This window comes from Sus scrofa, chromosome 11 (genome assembly GCF_054392235.1).
Source record: "Sus scrofa isolate SSC_HxYL_T2T_F1_AM1 chromosome 11, Sscrofa_HxYL_maternal_Yorkshire_Landrace_v2.0, whole genome shotgun sequence".
NCBI classification, from domain to species: domain Eukaryota; kingdom Metazoa; phylum Chordata; class Mammalia; order Artiodactyla; family Suidae; genus Sus; species Sus scrofa.
The window spans coordinates 19,777,191-19,793,787 of record NC_139393.1 but is presented as its reverse complement, the minus strand read 5'-3'; the positions used below and the strand labels follow the sequence as shown (position 1 = coordinate 19,793,787).

The 16,597-nt window shown below is 34.8% G+C and overlaps 2 protein-coding genes across 12 annotated transcripts in view; one reads left to right on the top strand and one right to left on the bottom strand.

The window, feature by feature from the left end:
* Positions 1–16,597, top strand: part of RB1 (RB transcriptional corepressor 1) — a 132,086-nt gene that overhangs the window by 88,096 nt on the left and 27,393 nt on the right.
* Positions 9,999–11,443, bottom strand: LPAR6 (lysophosphatidic acid receptor 6). Its single transcript, XM_084981701.1, has one exon. The coding sequence runs from the start codon at positions 11,296–11,298 to the stop codon at positions 10,261–10,263; it is 1,038 nt and encodes a 345-aa protein (XP_084837827.1). The 5' UTR covers positions 11,299–11,443; the 3' UTR covers positions 9,999–10,260.

Genomic DNA, 16,597 nt, shown 5'->3' with positions numbered 1-16,597 from the left:
TGTCAGTAATTACCCCGAGGGCAGTGTTAGTTCATTATTCAAGTACAAACAAGAAGGGAGATAGCAGTTGTAGAATAGCTTGGAAATATCCTCAGTACTTAACCTGTGGGAATGGAAGTACTTGTACTCTTATTCCGAGAGTGTTTTGTGCTAGGTCATGATGTTAGCAGATTACCTGAATATAGTCTTAGAATTTTCAGTTTCTAAATTTTTAATCATATCCTATCCTAGCTGTAATAGTGAGGAAGGACTCTGGAATCTGGATGTACAGGAAACTAAAATTAGAAGTATTCTATGAGATCTTTATTCTCTTTAATGTCGTTTCTGAATTCCTTCAGCCAAATCAGAGGCCATTATTAATAGTGAGTTTAATAAAATTTTAGAACCGGGAGTTCCCATCGTGGCGCAGTGGTTAACGAATCCGACTAGGAACCATGAGGTTGCGGGTTCGGTCCCTGCCCTTGCTCAGTGGGTTAATGATCCGGCGTTGCCGTGAGCTGTGGTGTAGGTTGCAGACGTGGCTCGGATCCCGCGTTGCTGTGGCTCTGGTGTAGGCCGGTGGCTACAGCTCCAATTCAACCCCTAGCCTGGGAACCTCCATATGCCGCGGGAGCGGCCCAAGAAATAGCAACAACAACAACAAAAAGACAAAAGACAAAAAAAAAAAAAATTTTAGAACCGCTCTAGGGAATTGTTCTTAAACCATATAAGTTCAGTTACCTTTAATTATAAAATAGAACCAACTTTTTCAACGTTTATCTTTTCCAAATATTGATGTTTTTAAAACTCAAACTGTAATAGCCTGGTCTGTTTTAAAGTGCATGTTAGTGGCCTTTGCAGGTATGGTTTTACTGATTTGCATATTGGTTCTTAATATTTTCTACAATTGTTAGAAATAACCAAATATCAAAAGTATTTTTGGTGTCTTCCTGTACATGCTAGATTTAGAACATGATAAGGAAACTTAGAATAGGAAACAGCTGTATTTGTGTCTCACTCTTTCAAAAAAAGCTTTTTATTATTGTTCATGCTCAGTTTCAGTGTTTCTTGCCTCCATTAAATTATAACAGATAATTTCTCTTTAAGGTTTTGATTATACTCTTTAAGACTTTTCAAAGATTAACATAAATCTGTCACCATCTTTTGTTTCATTTCCTTTTTGGAATTTAGTATCTGATCATTTTTATTCTCATTAATAAAATAGTAAAAATTATTAGTTTTATTGCTATCTGGTCGTCTTACTTACCCTTTCCAAGTTTTAAGATAATTTAATAGTCTAAAAGTATTTTTTTAAAAGATAAAGTAATGCTAGTTCCTATAGACTTAAGTTTTGTCATTTTGATTTTCTTTCTCTTAAACATTAAGATGAGAGTGATGAAGTAAAATGACTTAACCTTTTGCTAATACAAGTCATAAACGAAAATGAACACAGGATTCCCTAATCCAGTACTGAACTCTTGAATAAACTTTTGCATTATCTTTGTAGTGGGCATATTGGACACTCTTTAATACTGTGTAGTTTTAGACCACTGCCTAACTCATATATTTAAATAGGGTTGTCTGAAAATAAACTCTTTCGTAGTTCAATTTCAAATGAAGAATGAATGACCTGAGTAGATGGAGATGGGTAAAAATTGCCAAGATCATGCAAAAATGATATCCCTAATCTTGGTAATTATTTCTCTAGGAAGAACTCAATCTTTTGTAGTCAAACTATTTATTTATGCCCTTTTCTCTTTTTAATACATATCCATATTTTTCCTTCTTTTAAGTAGCTAAGATTATATTGAATTATGTGCGTTTCAGTCTAAAGAAGTCTTATGAGAACACAACACAAAGTATAGCAATTTTTGCCCAGCAGTTTTGAAACAAGTTATTTTGGCCATCAGCAAAAATTGCATATGTGACATATAAGCCAAAAGGTGTAATTTTTTTATGCTGTTTTAAGTAATATTCATTTTTATTTAAATAGATGGCTGCTTCTATTTTCATCAAGTAATATACGTAAAATCCTTTTCCTTTTTCCTGAAAAAGCCTGAATTTTAGTTCTATGTGAGTATTTTAAACTCATGTAAATACAGTTCTTTATTTTAAAATAAAGAGCTATAATAAAGTGATTCACAGATTTTTATGCCCTACTAAAATATGAGTTGGCAGTTGATAATTGGTTAGATAGTTGGAAAATTATCATTTTTTAAAGAAAATTAAGTTGAAGATTATATGGTCCGTAATAGAAGGATTTGCTTCATTTTGATGAAATAGCCCTTTGTACGTTATTTATTCACAGCGGTGAAAGGGTTGAAGTAGTATACCATTTGCTTGTGTATCTTAGACTATACTGTTGCTTTTAAAAATGAGACTGTCTTTGGTTTAAAATAGCAAATGATTGTACATTTGTACCTCCTTTCTCCCCCAAACCCTACAGAAGTGACAGAAATGGAAAAACAAAAACAAAAACAAAAACAAAAACCAGAACACATGGCAGTGAAATCCAGTAGTAACGAGACTGTAACATGGGAAATCTATGGAAGTTAAGGGGTTAATTCAGTTTTGAGGATAAAAAGTAGAAGAGGTGTCTATTGATGGATACAATAAAGTAGAGAAAACTACTGACTACAGGGCAGGGCTCTGGTGCCAGCAGGAGTCCTGGCCTATAAGTTCAAAGTGGTAGGTAGAGTGCGGCGTAACTAGGAGAGTTTTTTTTTTTCTTCTTTCTGTGGCCACTGTTGGAGCATATGGAAGGTCCCAGGCTATAGGTCGAATCAGAGCTGCGGCTGAGGCCAAAACCACAGCCACAGAAACACCCAATTCGAACTGCATCTGTGACCTGCTCCACAGCTTCCTCTACCACCTGATACATGAATTTTTTTAAAGTTCTGTCTGAAGGTAAGCTGAAACAATTTTCAATCATGAAAGTACTCAGAAAGTTTATGTCTTGACTCTCCTTATAAAAATAAAATTGCTAGAGAATATGTTTTAGCAAAATAAAAGTAAATCCAAGAAAGGAGAATCATGAGGCCTAAGAAACAGTGAGTCTGTCACAAGAATACAGAGAGGAGAAAAATGGGAAAAATCCTAAGATGCAGCAAGCCTAGAAAATAGTTATTCCAAAAGACAAGTCATATAGTTCCATGAAGAATGTCTTCAAAAACATAGTTTCTTGTAACAACTGTACAACCTCATTTAAATGGTAGGGGTATAGTTTAAGGTGCATAAATCAAGTAATGACAGTTATGGTGATAACTGCAAGAGTTGAATTCTTGTATCAGAGTAGTATTGACAAAAGAAAATTTGATCTTTTTTCTTGGGCTTTTAAAGAATCAAATGAACCATAGGTTTGGTGAAATAAAAGTTTCTTTACATTTGTGTGTGTGGGTGTGGGACCTTTATTATAACTACATCAATGAATACCCAGAGTAGGTACCATGTAAATCAATAATCAGTCTGGCAGGCAAGTAACATCTAATTTGTTCTTAACTCTAAGCCCCTTCTTTTGAATCTTAACTCACTGTGTTTCAGTCCTGTGTTGGATGCTGTAGAGAATACAAAGAAGTACAAAATAGAATCCCTTTCCTCAAGGAGCTTGAGGTATCTAGTTAGGAAAATAAGATACAGCCCATGCAGAAAGATAGCTAACAAAGTTAAAGACAGTAAGCATTATCAAAGAAGATTTTGTTGAGGAGCTGAACTTGGCCTTGTAGGATGAAAAGCATTTTATCAGAGGAGGGAGCAGACTGGGATGGGGAAGGAATGAGAGTTGTGTGTATAAATATCTAGACTCAAGAAAGTGAGAATTATGAACATAGGACAAGTGGAGACAAATGTACAATGGAGAATCATGTTTGGGAGACAGAGAAGAAATGAGAACATTGAGTATGTCAGGGCCATATTTTGGAGTACTTTTTACGGAGACCTGATATGTGCCAGGCACTAAGAGGTGTGGTTCTGGGTATTTCTTCTTTCCCATCCTTGATAGCTTTAGTTTTTTGTACCATAGGAAGTGGCACCCACAGGCCAGCCACTTGGTTTTTTAAGTACAGTCTTACTGGAGCATAGCCATGCTCATTTATGTTGTCAAACTGCATTTATATTGTCTGTGGCCACTGTTGCACTTGTAATGCAGAGGTGAGAAGTTGCAACAGGATTGTGTAGCCTACAGGCCTAAAATACTTACTGTCTAACCCTTGAAGAAAAGGTTTTCTGATTCCTGATGTACAATATTAACATGCGTCCCAAAGTCTTATACGTAGATAAGTGTCATACCCTTCCATATCCCTTCTATACTGTTTCCCACCCCTACTCCTTATATTTTGGTTCATCTGTCTTGTGTTTCTTTTTGTAAAAATAAGCAGATAAATGTATGTGTTCTTATTTTGCCTTTTAGTTACACAAAAGGTAGGATATTATAAGTTCTCTTTTACACTTTACCTTTTTCACTTCACTCCTCCATATCAGTTCATAGAGCTTTTTTTCATTCCTTAGTAAAGCTGTGTAGTACTGCATTGTGTCTATGTGCTGTAATTTATTCAACCAGTTTTTTATGCTTGGACATCTAGAGGGTTTCCAGTATTTTGCAATTTCAAATAATGGTACACCTCATACATACATCTTTTTATATTAATGAAAATGTGTCTTTAGGGTAAGTACCTAGAAATGGGAATGCTTGGCCAAAGGATAAGTGTGTGTGTGTGTGTGTGTGTGTGTGTGTGTGTGTTAGATATTGCCAAATTCTCATTAATTAGAATTATACCGTTTTGTTTCCCAACAGCAGTGTATGAATGTATTAACTTCTCCATAAGAGCTGCTCACTTAATTTTGTCAAGTAATGACATTAAAATATTCTTCCCATCCATCATCACCATTGTTTCAAAAAGAAAGTCCATTTTAACAGGCGGGAAAGGACATAATCAAAACAAAGAATAAGATAATATCTTCAAATTGAATAGCTCTTATTGTGACTATTTTTCTCTTTTTACTGAAGACAAATGCATCTGTACCCTTTAATCAGAGGGATGGGATTTTTTTTTTTTAAATGCAAATCTAATTATGTCTCTCCTACTTGAAATCTTTCAGGGCTTTCCACATTGCCTTCAGATCTTAACATGGCTTTATCGTGGCCTATATGTATATGTAAGATCTCAGCCCTGCATCTCCAGCCACTTTGGATTTGGTTTAATCCTTTCAGTATACCAGGTTTTCTCCCATAGGGGCTTTGCATATGCTACTCCCTTTACTATCATTAAAGGAATAGACAAGTCAGAAAACCCAGGTTCTTATCCTGGCTGTGCCTTAACTTGTTATTTGACCTTATGCAAACAACTCAGCCTTTTAGTTCTTCAGTTTCTTCAACCTAAGGTGAGGTAGTTGTATCAGTTGACCTCCAGGCTCTTTTCAGTTCTAAATTATGAAGCTATTTTGATAGGCAGGTGATGGAGCTCAGCACATTCATCCTACAGCTAAAAACTGTAACTTGGATTTAAAAACACATTTGTTTCTCATTCTGGTTTTTTTTTTTTTTTTTTTTGGTAGGTTTCTATTTTTATTTACGTAAAATTGGCATATAATAATATATACATTTCAGATGTTCAACATTATAATTTGACATCTGTCTACACTACAAAGAGATCTCACCAAAGAATTAGTTACCATTGATCACCATACAGTAATCCCCTTTACCCAATTTGCCTGCCCTTCAGCCCTTTCCTTGTAATAATTGCACATCTGTTCTATCTATAAATTTGTTTTTATTTTGTTTGTTCATTTGTTTTATTAGATTCCACATATGAGGGAAATTATTTGGTATTTATCTTTCTCCATCTGACTTATTTCACTTAGCCTAATACCTCTTATGTCCAGCCATGTTGTCACAGATGGCAAGATTTTTTTTATGGCTGAGTACCATTTATACAAACAAGTATATAACAGATTTTTTATCCATTCATCCATTGAAGGGCAGGTAGGTAGTTGCTATATCTTAGCTATTGTAAATAATGGTACAGTGATCGTAGGGGTAAATATATCTTTTCAAGTTAGTGTTTCTGTATTCTTTACGTAAACACTCAGAGGTGAAACAGCTAGATCCTATGCTAGTCCTATTAATTTTTTTTTTTTTTTTTTGAGGAATCATCGTACTGTTTTCCATAGTTGCTATACCAGTTTATGTTCCCACCAATACTTTAGGTGGTTCTTCATATCCTGGCCAACACTTGTTCGATAACAGTCATTCTAACAGGTGTGAGGTGACACCTCATTGTGGTTTTGATTTGCATTTCCCTAATAATGAGTAATATTCGACATCTTTTCATGTTCCTGTTAGCCATAAATATTTACTTAATCTTTATTTTCAAAAAGTACTTGATTGGTTGAATCTGTATGAGTTAAGCAAGTTTTGAGTTTGAAAACTGATTTAAATTCATCAATTATCTCTGTTTCTGGGGTCCTGTATCTTGAATTCTGTTTTGGCCACTGCTTTTAGCACTTAATTTTGTGCCTTTTTGAGGAGTTACTGGAATAAATCTTTTAGAGAGATGGAAGAAGGGGAAAGACTTGTTAGAAAAGTTTGCCTGCTTGGAGTTCCCGTTGTGCCTCAGTGGGTTAAGAACCCAACTAGTTTGTGGGTTTGGTCCCTGGCCTCACTCAGTGGGTTAAGGATCCAGCATTGCCATGAGCTGTGGTGCAGGTCGCAGACACTGCTCAGATCTGGCATTGCTGTGGCTGTGGTATAGCTGGCAGCTGCAGCTCTGATTTGACACCTAGCCCAGGAACTTCCATATGCCACAGGTGCAGCCCTAAAAAAAGAAAAAGAGAAAAGTTTGCTTGAAGTTAATTTCATACTCTCATTATCCTGTTTAACATTGTTGCCCTGTTTAATTGATAACCTTTGTGCTTTTATAAATATGACTGTTAAAAAATGGTATTAAGCAGACATCCAGAAAATAGGTGAAGAGATCCAACAGAAATTTGAGAATTAGTGATTTAGGGTAGTATGTATGTTGATGATCTCTGAAAAATGTTGCTTTTAGGTAATATTGTTGATCATTAAATAGTCTAGTCAATTTAAATGTGTTCTGTCCTTAAATTTATCTGTTCTTTTTAATTTATTTTTTAGAAATGATGTTATAAATGAGTTACTTGGTTTTGGGGACCATTCAAAAGAGCTTTTTAAAAACAATTTCCCTTAGTTCCCATTGTGGCTCAGTGATAACGAACCTGCCTAATGTCCTTGAGGATATGGGTTTGATCCCTGGCCTCCCTGTGTGTCGGGGATCCAGTGTTGCCGTGATCTGTAGTGTAGGTCACAGATGAGGCTCGAATCCCACTTGGCTGTGGCTGGCAGGTGTAGCAGCTGTAGCTCCGATTCGAACCTTCACCTGGGAACCTCCATGTGGTACGGGTGCAGCCCTAAAAAGCAAAAAACAAAAAACCCAAAAACCCAGTTTCCTTTAGGATGAAGATAATCCATCCACTGGTTAGCACTATATATAAAATTTTTCATATTATTTATTAAATTTTCTGTATAAAAGTTTATTTACAACCAAGAGCGCTTAGGTCGTATCTTCCCTCATTTGTAACGTCTGGGGTTGGATTTGGCACACAGGAGTTAATTAAAGAGTTTAGGTATTGGTAGGTAGTAAAGATTCTGGAAGGCAGTAGTAACTTCATATATTAACAAAACACCAGGTACCTGGCTATCAAAGGTCCAAAATTGCACTAGCAATTCATATTCTTGGTAGTTACATACCAGTCAAATTATATATTTCTCAGTTGGGTGTACAAAGTTTGCTGATGTTCATTTTCTATTTTCTACTCCTCAAATGCATGACATTTAAATACCAATATCTATAATTAAGATTTATACCTCTAATTTCAGTATTTTGATTGTAGAATATGAAGACAAAACTCCTTGATAAAGTAGTGTCTTAGGTTCCTTTTAATTTTTTGTGGATGTAATACATGTATCTTTATACATTATTTTGGTAAACTAGCTACTTGGTTGATATTTTCTCAGAACAGATTTCTAAGTTCAGAAGCAGTCATTAAGATGCTGGAAAGCTGTTTTCCATGCCTCAAAACTTTTTCTTCTTATTTCTCTTGCTTTAAAGGAAGTTAATATGGAAAGGAAGAGTAGTTAACTTATCTGTTCTTTATAAAGATGTTAAAAACAGTGGGTATGATTTTGGGGGAGGGAGGAGTTGGGATTGTCACTTTAAGGAAACAAAAAGTAAATTTTCAGAGTTCTGTTAACGTAGATTTTCTAGGTAAAGGGGAAAGAGAAAACCCTCTGAATGTATTACTTAATGTGCAACACCAACACAGGAAAATAACTTTGGTACTCTTTTTATCTTTGTGAAGATTTACCCAGGATTTAAAGTTCTAGATGAGAAAACTATCTATTATGTATTACTTCGTGAGGAATCATAAAACTTTTGATTCATTTCCCAGTCGATAAGCAGGCAACAAAAATTTCTCTAGTAAGCACAGTAATAACAGTTATCTGATGACTCTTTTGCTTGTATTTTAAAGGAATATCCAGGCTTTAAGATCTGGCTCACAGATATTTAAGCCAGCCAGGAAAAGTTCAAAGAAATCTCACTTAGCAACTCTCCGCCCCATTCTCAAAAGTTTAGATTTAAAGTGCTAAATGTATTTGTTTTTTCTGAAATGTGCTATTGAAAAAAGGCACTTCAAGGTCAAGTGAAGAAAACATGTTTATATACTTCTCTTGGGATGTGAAGAACTATACTTAATTTCTTCAATAGTTTTATTTTGTAAGGATTTATTTTACTTTAGGTTTATCTAATGGAAACCGTGCCTCGCTAAAGAAAGTGCCCCACTGTTACTCACTTGAAAATGGGTTTACTTAATTAGTAAATGACTATATCTGAAATCATTGCAGTCCAAACCCAGAAAACAGCAAAAATTAAATTTAAATCTTTAGAACAAAGAGTGTCCAAATTTGAAAGATTAAGATCTAAATATCAGATAGGTCAAATGCTAAATTTAATTGTATGTTTTTCTCAAATAAAAAGAATTCTCTTTTAGTTAACTTTGGAAAACTGCTTGAATTTGTAAAAATAAAAGATGTCTCAGAAAATGAATAAGTTTCAGTGTAGCTGGTGCTTCATATCTAAATTATAGCTCAAAGCGATACCTTTTTTATGTTTAGTGAAATGAAAATGTAATTGTACTTAAGTTATTGAGCCCTGTAGTTTTGCTGCTTCTTATAGAAGGAACTGTGTCCTTTATAAATTATTTTGACATACAATAACATTTTGCCTACTGAAATAATAAATTCAGCTATTTAATATTTGGATTTAATGGTCAAAAAATGTACATTGATCACTTCCAAAGTGTCAGCTATAATATTTCACTATCACACTATGTTGTTTCTCTGATCTTAAAATGCAAGTTATTTATTGTGACATAAATATACCTTTAAATTATAGCTGAAGTAGCATTTTTATTTTTAAAAATTTTACTTAGCAAAATAACGTTTTGTTAGTTTCCTCCTTCTCAATTTTTGTAGCATATATCATTTTGAAATGGGGTGCTTTTACTTCCAGAAAATGGATCATGTACTATGTAGATAGCATCTTGTTTTTATGAATTGCATGCAAAGACAAAATATCCTAAATATTACCTGTGAGTGAATCTGCTCCAGGTCCTCAAATAGTGTCAGTGTGTCATTCTACTGAAGACCACTTTTTTTTTTTTTTTTTTTTTTTACTGTTTTTGGAAAGTGCTCTAAAAATACTTACTGATTATTCCAAATTACTCTTTCTCATTTATGTTATTATAGTTTGAGAAACATGATTAATAGTTTCAATTCAGATGGAAATCAAAATTAGATATATGTTGAATAAAAGCATTAAACATTTAAGTGAAACTCTTAATATTTGTTAATTATCTTATATAAAATTACTAAGAAATTCAAAGACCACATAGATGGTCACCACATGACTTAAATCATAGTTACTTTTAGACTTTAAACAACTCCATTAGGGATTTTTTTTTTTAATGAGGAGAAAGATATAAAACAAAATGGCTTAGAAAAATAAAATGGAGTGTGTACAAGAATAGAATACATTTTAATGCTTTACACATTGAATACGTTTTTGGTAACACTAAAAGCTTTAAAATGTCCATGTGTTCATTTTCTTGCAGAGGTCGGGAAATAGTCGTCCAAGGAAACACTTTCACAGTTGAAGGAACTTGGAAGTTCTGTCCCAGTTTAGTCCCGGTGTTTTTATTTCAGGCAGCTTATACTGTAGTAGATTCAGCGTCAAATATCTTACTTTTTAAGATCTGTAGGTTATGTTGAATAAAGTTTTCTGTGCTTTGAACTTCAGAGAATCTAGAGTCACTTCTCCTGGTAGACCAGCTTTTCATTTTTATCGAGTTCTGAATCGTGTCTGACGTGAAGTAGTAAACGATCGGGTCAAAGCAGCAGTTTAAAACAGCAATGCAGAGAGTGATCGGATACATGGTCCTCACTGCTCTGGCTGCTGAGCAGTTCACAAATGTCTGTGTTCTCATAAGAGAATACAAGATAAGGTTGACATTGTAAGGCACAAAACAGAAGCAGAAGATGACCAAATGTACAAAAATCATTTTTAAAATCTTCGTTTTGTTTATTTTGCTTCTACTTAATGTAACAGGTTTATTTAAAGTTCTTAGCACCATACTAGAACAAGTTACATTTAAAATTAGAGGAATAAAAAATCCCACTATTTCAATGAAAATTACAATCCTTGAGAGATAGGTTTTCCATGTGGCTTCTGGAAAATTTTCAAAGCAGGCTTCTAAGGTATTGTTACCCTTAGAGTGGGTAGACTGAAAAAAAACTGCTGGTGCACTTCCTCCCATCACAGTTAACCATACAGCAATGCAAACAATTTTTGCGTTTCGTTTAGTTCTTAAGGTCTTTGACTTAAACGGGTAGACAATTGCCAGAAATCTGTCAGCACTAATACAGGTTAAGAACAGAATGCTTCCATACATGTTCGTATAAAACAGCATCACTGAAATTTTACAGAGTAAATCTCCAAATGGCCAATTCCGTGTGGCAAAGTAAAAAATCCTGAAGGGTAAGGTAAAAACGAAAAGCAAGTCGGACATGGCCAAGTTAATCATGTACGTTGTGGTTTCATTTCGCACTTTTAGAGTGCAGATGAAAATGTAGATGGCCACGCAGTTGGATATTAGCCCAAGCACAAACACCATGCTAAACATGCACCCATACAAAGTGTACTTAAAGGAGTCATCGTAGTCGCAGTGGGAGCTGTTACTGCTTACCATTATAAAGCACGTCCAGTTTTCGGGTCGAAGTCCTTTGGTCAGCTGCCGTCTCCTTTGGTATTCAGATTGTGACCACTTTATAACCTCCACCGTATTTGCAAATCTTTGGATCTTTGCGTGGTTTTATAAGTATTTCCTTTTTCTTCCAAAGACACATGGAATTTGTTGCTGTAACGTTTCCACTTGGTTCTTCAACAAGAAGGTATTTTCGTTTTCTAGTCTTCAGAAAAATCCGTGATTCCAAGGCTCAGTTTAAAAAACGCAGTCAATGAAGCCAACCCATTGGATTATACATTTGAAGTAAAAGCTGAGTTCAGAGACAGAATAAAACGATTGGTCTGGTAAACTTCTGTTTCAGAAGTCAAGATGAGTATTCTGAAATGAAAGTTTCTTTATACTCCAGAATGTTTAAGCTAAAGTTAGCAATTTTGTTTTGCTTTCCAGTGCAGAGTTTCAGAGACGTAAACATTCCCAGTTCGGTCTCATTTACTTCTTGCTCCTTTTAAATGAAGTTTTCCGTATTCCTACATTGGATGCCAGATGGCGGTAGGCAGAGGAGTCTTTGAAAGGTTCCAAATAGATTCCTCAGCGTGTTAGCTCTTGCTGAATCGAGGCCTTTTCCTCTGTAACCAGCTGTATTGTGAGACGGACTTTCTCTGAGGAGAAAAAGAAAGGCTTGCTGGATTTGTAGTATGACATCACAGGAAGAAGAGGCTGGGCTTGGACAAAGAAAGGTTTCAGCCCAGTTTGTTTGCAGTTCCTTTAATCTGATAATGTGTCTGCTGGGAATATACCTAGGAGGCTTGCAAAGGCCACTGACTGTTTAGCTGAGCCGTCTGCCCATTAACTCTTTTTTTGCAGAAACGCATTCTGGAATGTTGACCATTTCTCAGGGAGTTTGCTTTTCTTTCCTTTCTTTTTTATTCTTTCTCTCTTTTTGGTAGTAGTTGAGAGAGGAAAAAAATCAGTATGTGTTTAGGATAGGACTTTTTTAAAACTGAAATTTGTAGGTGTACTTCTAAATTGAAATTGTTGGTGATATCTTAATATAGCATTAAAAAGAAACTGTTTAATGACTGTAAAAGAGAGAAATTTAGTTATAAAAAGGATTTGAGTTGAGAGACCAAGTTTTGCACTCTTGGCTTCTGTTTTCCACAGTTGCTCCTCAAGATTTAATTTGTTTTAATTGCCATGAGTGTGTGTGGCTCCAATCCTGGATCTCTTCACTTTTCGATTAACAATTTTCTAACATCCTTTCCTCTTTCTCAAAATTAAATTAAAATTTTATAGCACTTTCAATTTTTTAATTACCACTTTTACCAAAGAATAAATTTGAAAATGTTTATGTTTGGCATAGTTTTAATTTTACAGAATGAAATTATATCTTTGTAAACAAAATATTTTCCCCTAAATTGATTGAAATAAATTTTGTAAAATAAAAGTTACACTACTTGGCTAAATTTTAGGTTCCTGATTTTAATTCCCCCCGCCCTCACCTACTCCTCCTAATAATTTGACATTAATTATATATTGGAATGTAGGTCAGATTTTGTTTTCATTTAAAAGCTCATGTGAGTGGTTTCTCTGTGTTTAAAGTAGACTCATTTTTTAAAGCCCAAAGAAATTAGAAGGAAGTATGTGTGAGAAAGGGGTAGTTGAATGTAGATAGTATTTCCTCAAGGATTATGTTTTTTCTTATTCTAAATTACCATTTTTTCAGAAAAGACTATAGTTTGGTTTAATGTTACTATTTTCTAGCTTGGTTCCATTTGAGCTGAAACTATTCCTTGCAGGTATCAATTAAGGAAATTTGGTGAATATAAGAGCACTTTATTTTTCTTTCTCAGTTACTTAACTAATTTAAAACTGATATTTTAGGAGTTCCCATCATGATGCAGAAACGAATCTGACTAGGAACCATGAGGTTGCAAGTTTGATCCCTGGCCTCATCTGTGACCTATACCACAGCTCATGGCAATGCCAGATCCTTAACCTACTGAGCAAGGCCAGAGATCCAGCTGCATCCTCATGGATACTAGTCAGATTGTTTTCTGCTAAGCCATGACAGGAACTCCTTTTTTTTTTTTTTTCGAATTGGTTATTTCTAGCCTTGATGATAAGTATCAGTTTTATTTTGTCCCTTCTTTATTCTCTCTGCTGTCTTTTTACTAACCCTGTCACTTTTATCTATGTGGTGGTTATAGTATCTTGTCTTATTTCTGGTCCTACCCTCTTTCAATTTCCCCTGCCAGACAGTCACAAATCAAGTCACAAATGATCAACTAAGTATTTATTTATACGCTCTTGCTTCCAAAAAGAATTTAAAGCAGATTATACTTTTAAAACTGTCAAACTGATGAAACTAAATATTTAAGATTTTAGAATTTTATTATATGAAATTGTACCTACATTTTAAAAGTTAAAAAGAAAGTGTGGAACAGTTAATATTTTTAGATGTGAGAAATGTGCGAGAAATTATTCTAAACATTACTCATATCCATTCTAAAAATCATTCATTTTTAATGTAATACATGTTTGCAAAAAGCAAAAAATAAAAACCTGTGACGATTACACATTAAAAAAGCTTTTCCTCTACAAAAGACCTTTCCTTTCCAAAACACAAGTAAGATACCATGTCTTTTTATTATAAAATTAATCAAGGAGGAATTTTCACAACTGTAAAGTATTCTCTCATTAAAGGTTTTGATGGCCATAACTGGAGTTGTGCTTAACATTGAGAATATGAGATAATGTAAAAAAAAAAAAAAAAATTGAATGAGAGTGTAGTGAAATAACTATGTTCACATTTAAAACAAAGTGTGGAACAGTGAAATTTTAAAATAGAAGAACAGTGTTCTGAATTTATTTTATTCATTTTGAAAGCAGCACACGTTTACCCTGATGAGAAGTGATTCTTCAGGGTCTTTTTCCATCTCAAATTTATAGCTATGGACGTTCCCATCGTGGCGCAGTGGGAACGAATCTGACTAGGAACCATGAGGTTGTGGGTTCGATCCCTGGCCTCGCTCAGTGGGTTAAGGATCCGGCGTTGCTGTGAGCTGTGTGTAGGTCGCAGACACGGTTGGGATCTGACATTGCTGTGGCTCTGGTGTAGGCTGGCAGCAATAGCTCTAATTAGACCCCTAGCCTGGGAACCTCCATATGCCATGGGTGCGGCCCTATAAAGACAAAAGACCAAAAAAAAAAAAAAAAAAAAAAATTACAGCTATGAAAAAAGCCAGAGTTGGAGTTCTCTTGTGGTGCAGTGGATTAAGGATGTAGCATTGTCACTGCAGCAGCTTGGGTCACTGCTTGGGTGTGGCTTTGATCCCTGCCCCTGGGAACTTCCACACATCATGGATGTGGCAAAAAAAAAAAAAGCCAAAATCTTCTCGTTTTAGATTCTTCTGAAGCCTGTTACAGTAATTTTTTTCTTTTAAAAAATTATTTTTTTATTTATGTACAGTTGATTTACAGTGCTGTATGATAAATTTTCTATTTAAGTTTAGAAACAAAACTTTCTCAGTTTGAGAATAGAACATGTATAATTTATATTGATAGAATATATTTATTTTATGTCCAAGTATCTTTTAACCTAATAGGAAAATTTATTAAATTGTAGACAAATTTAGTATTACTAAATGGGGATCATTACCGTTCTGTCATTACCTAAAAGTGATTTACCTTTTTGTCATTACTGCAAATGCAACTCTTTACTAGAGCCTGAGTTCGGGGGGTTGAACCAGCTGGTGGGGTTGGGTGGGAGTAGAAGAAGAAAGATTTCAAAGGTAATGTATGATGATTTATAGCAAAGTAAAAGCAGACAAGAATGGTGATTGAAGCAGCTTCAAGCAAAGAGGTAAAGGAAGTGCAGAGGAGCAGGAAGGCTGTGGTGGTGTAAGACCTAGAACTTGAGGGAGGGTATTCATCACTTCCAGCACTTCCCTTGTCCCTTCCTCCTTTTTTCCTTTCTCTGCCTGCTTCCTGCTCCTTCATCTGCCCCTCTTAAAATCTTACTTCATTTTTGTGTGGAGGAGACCTCCCAATCTCATCAGTTCCTTTTTTGTACTTCTTCAGTCCTTGTTAAAATGTCTGGCTTTTAGGACATACAATCCGGTTAGGATTAGAAAACAAAGAAATAATTGCAGTGTAGAGTGTAACAGTAGATGTTTGTACAACATGGAGATAAGGGCCTCCAGAGGAGATAATGTCTAGAGAAAGCTAGCCTTTAAAGCTGGATCAAAGTTTGGAATTTCTAATCTTGAGGGCGAAAGCCATGCCTGGTAATAATGTCTTAGTATAGTCCCATTAATATAGTCAGTCAGGCCTTTACCAGAAACACAGAAAATGACTTGAGTGACTGTTTTCTCAGTTCTCAGAAGGATGCTGCATCACTAGTTTCACTCTAAATTCCTAGAAGAGGAATGAGTATATACGCTTGACTAAATTTCTTTTTTTCCTTTTTTTTTTTTTTTTTTTTTTTTTTTTTTTTTTACAAATGACAGATTTTTAAGATCTAGCTCTATGAATATATTGCAAGTACACCTAAAAGCATAAACTCATTTCACTTTGAGCATTTATGTACATGTTTTTCTTTTAACCCAAAGATGGCCTCTTTAAATAGCTATTAATGCCTAAAAGCATATGGAAGCTTTAATCAGTAAGATTCTAAGCCACTAGCAATCCATTCCCAGAACAAAATTTCCATGATCACTTCTTTTATTGGTTTGCCAGTGTGATCATTTCAGTCATCTTATTTCACATTCTTGGAAAATTGGAGGATTTCCTATCAATATCACAAGTTACCAGTGCTGCCTCAGAAAGGTTACAGACAAAAGAGGGGAGGGACTGACTCTACAAAGGGGCCCCCTTTAAAGCCCAGCCTTTTGTTGTTGATTTTTTTAGTTAAAGCAAGTGGACTGTTTCAGACTGGCAAAAAAAAAAAAAAAAAAAAAGGGAAAGAAAGGAAAAAAAGATTGCTGGATTGTTGTCCTGGTTCTATAGGGAAATAGGATAGGCACATTTAAATTATTTTTCTTATGTTAATTACTGGTGTGCTGATATTTTTTTATTCAATAGCAAATACTTACTGAGTGCCAAATGTGTGCCAAGTGCTCTTCTAGGTGATGGGAATATAGCAGCGAATGAAACAATTCCTGAGCCTTAACTTTTATTTAGAAGGAGCCAGGCAGTCAGTAAATAAACAGTTATATAGTTGGTCATGTGGCGATAAGTTCTCTATGAAAAAGTACGTTTAGGAGAAAAAGGGACATGTTCTATATAGAGTTCTAGGAAGGGC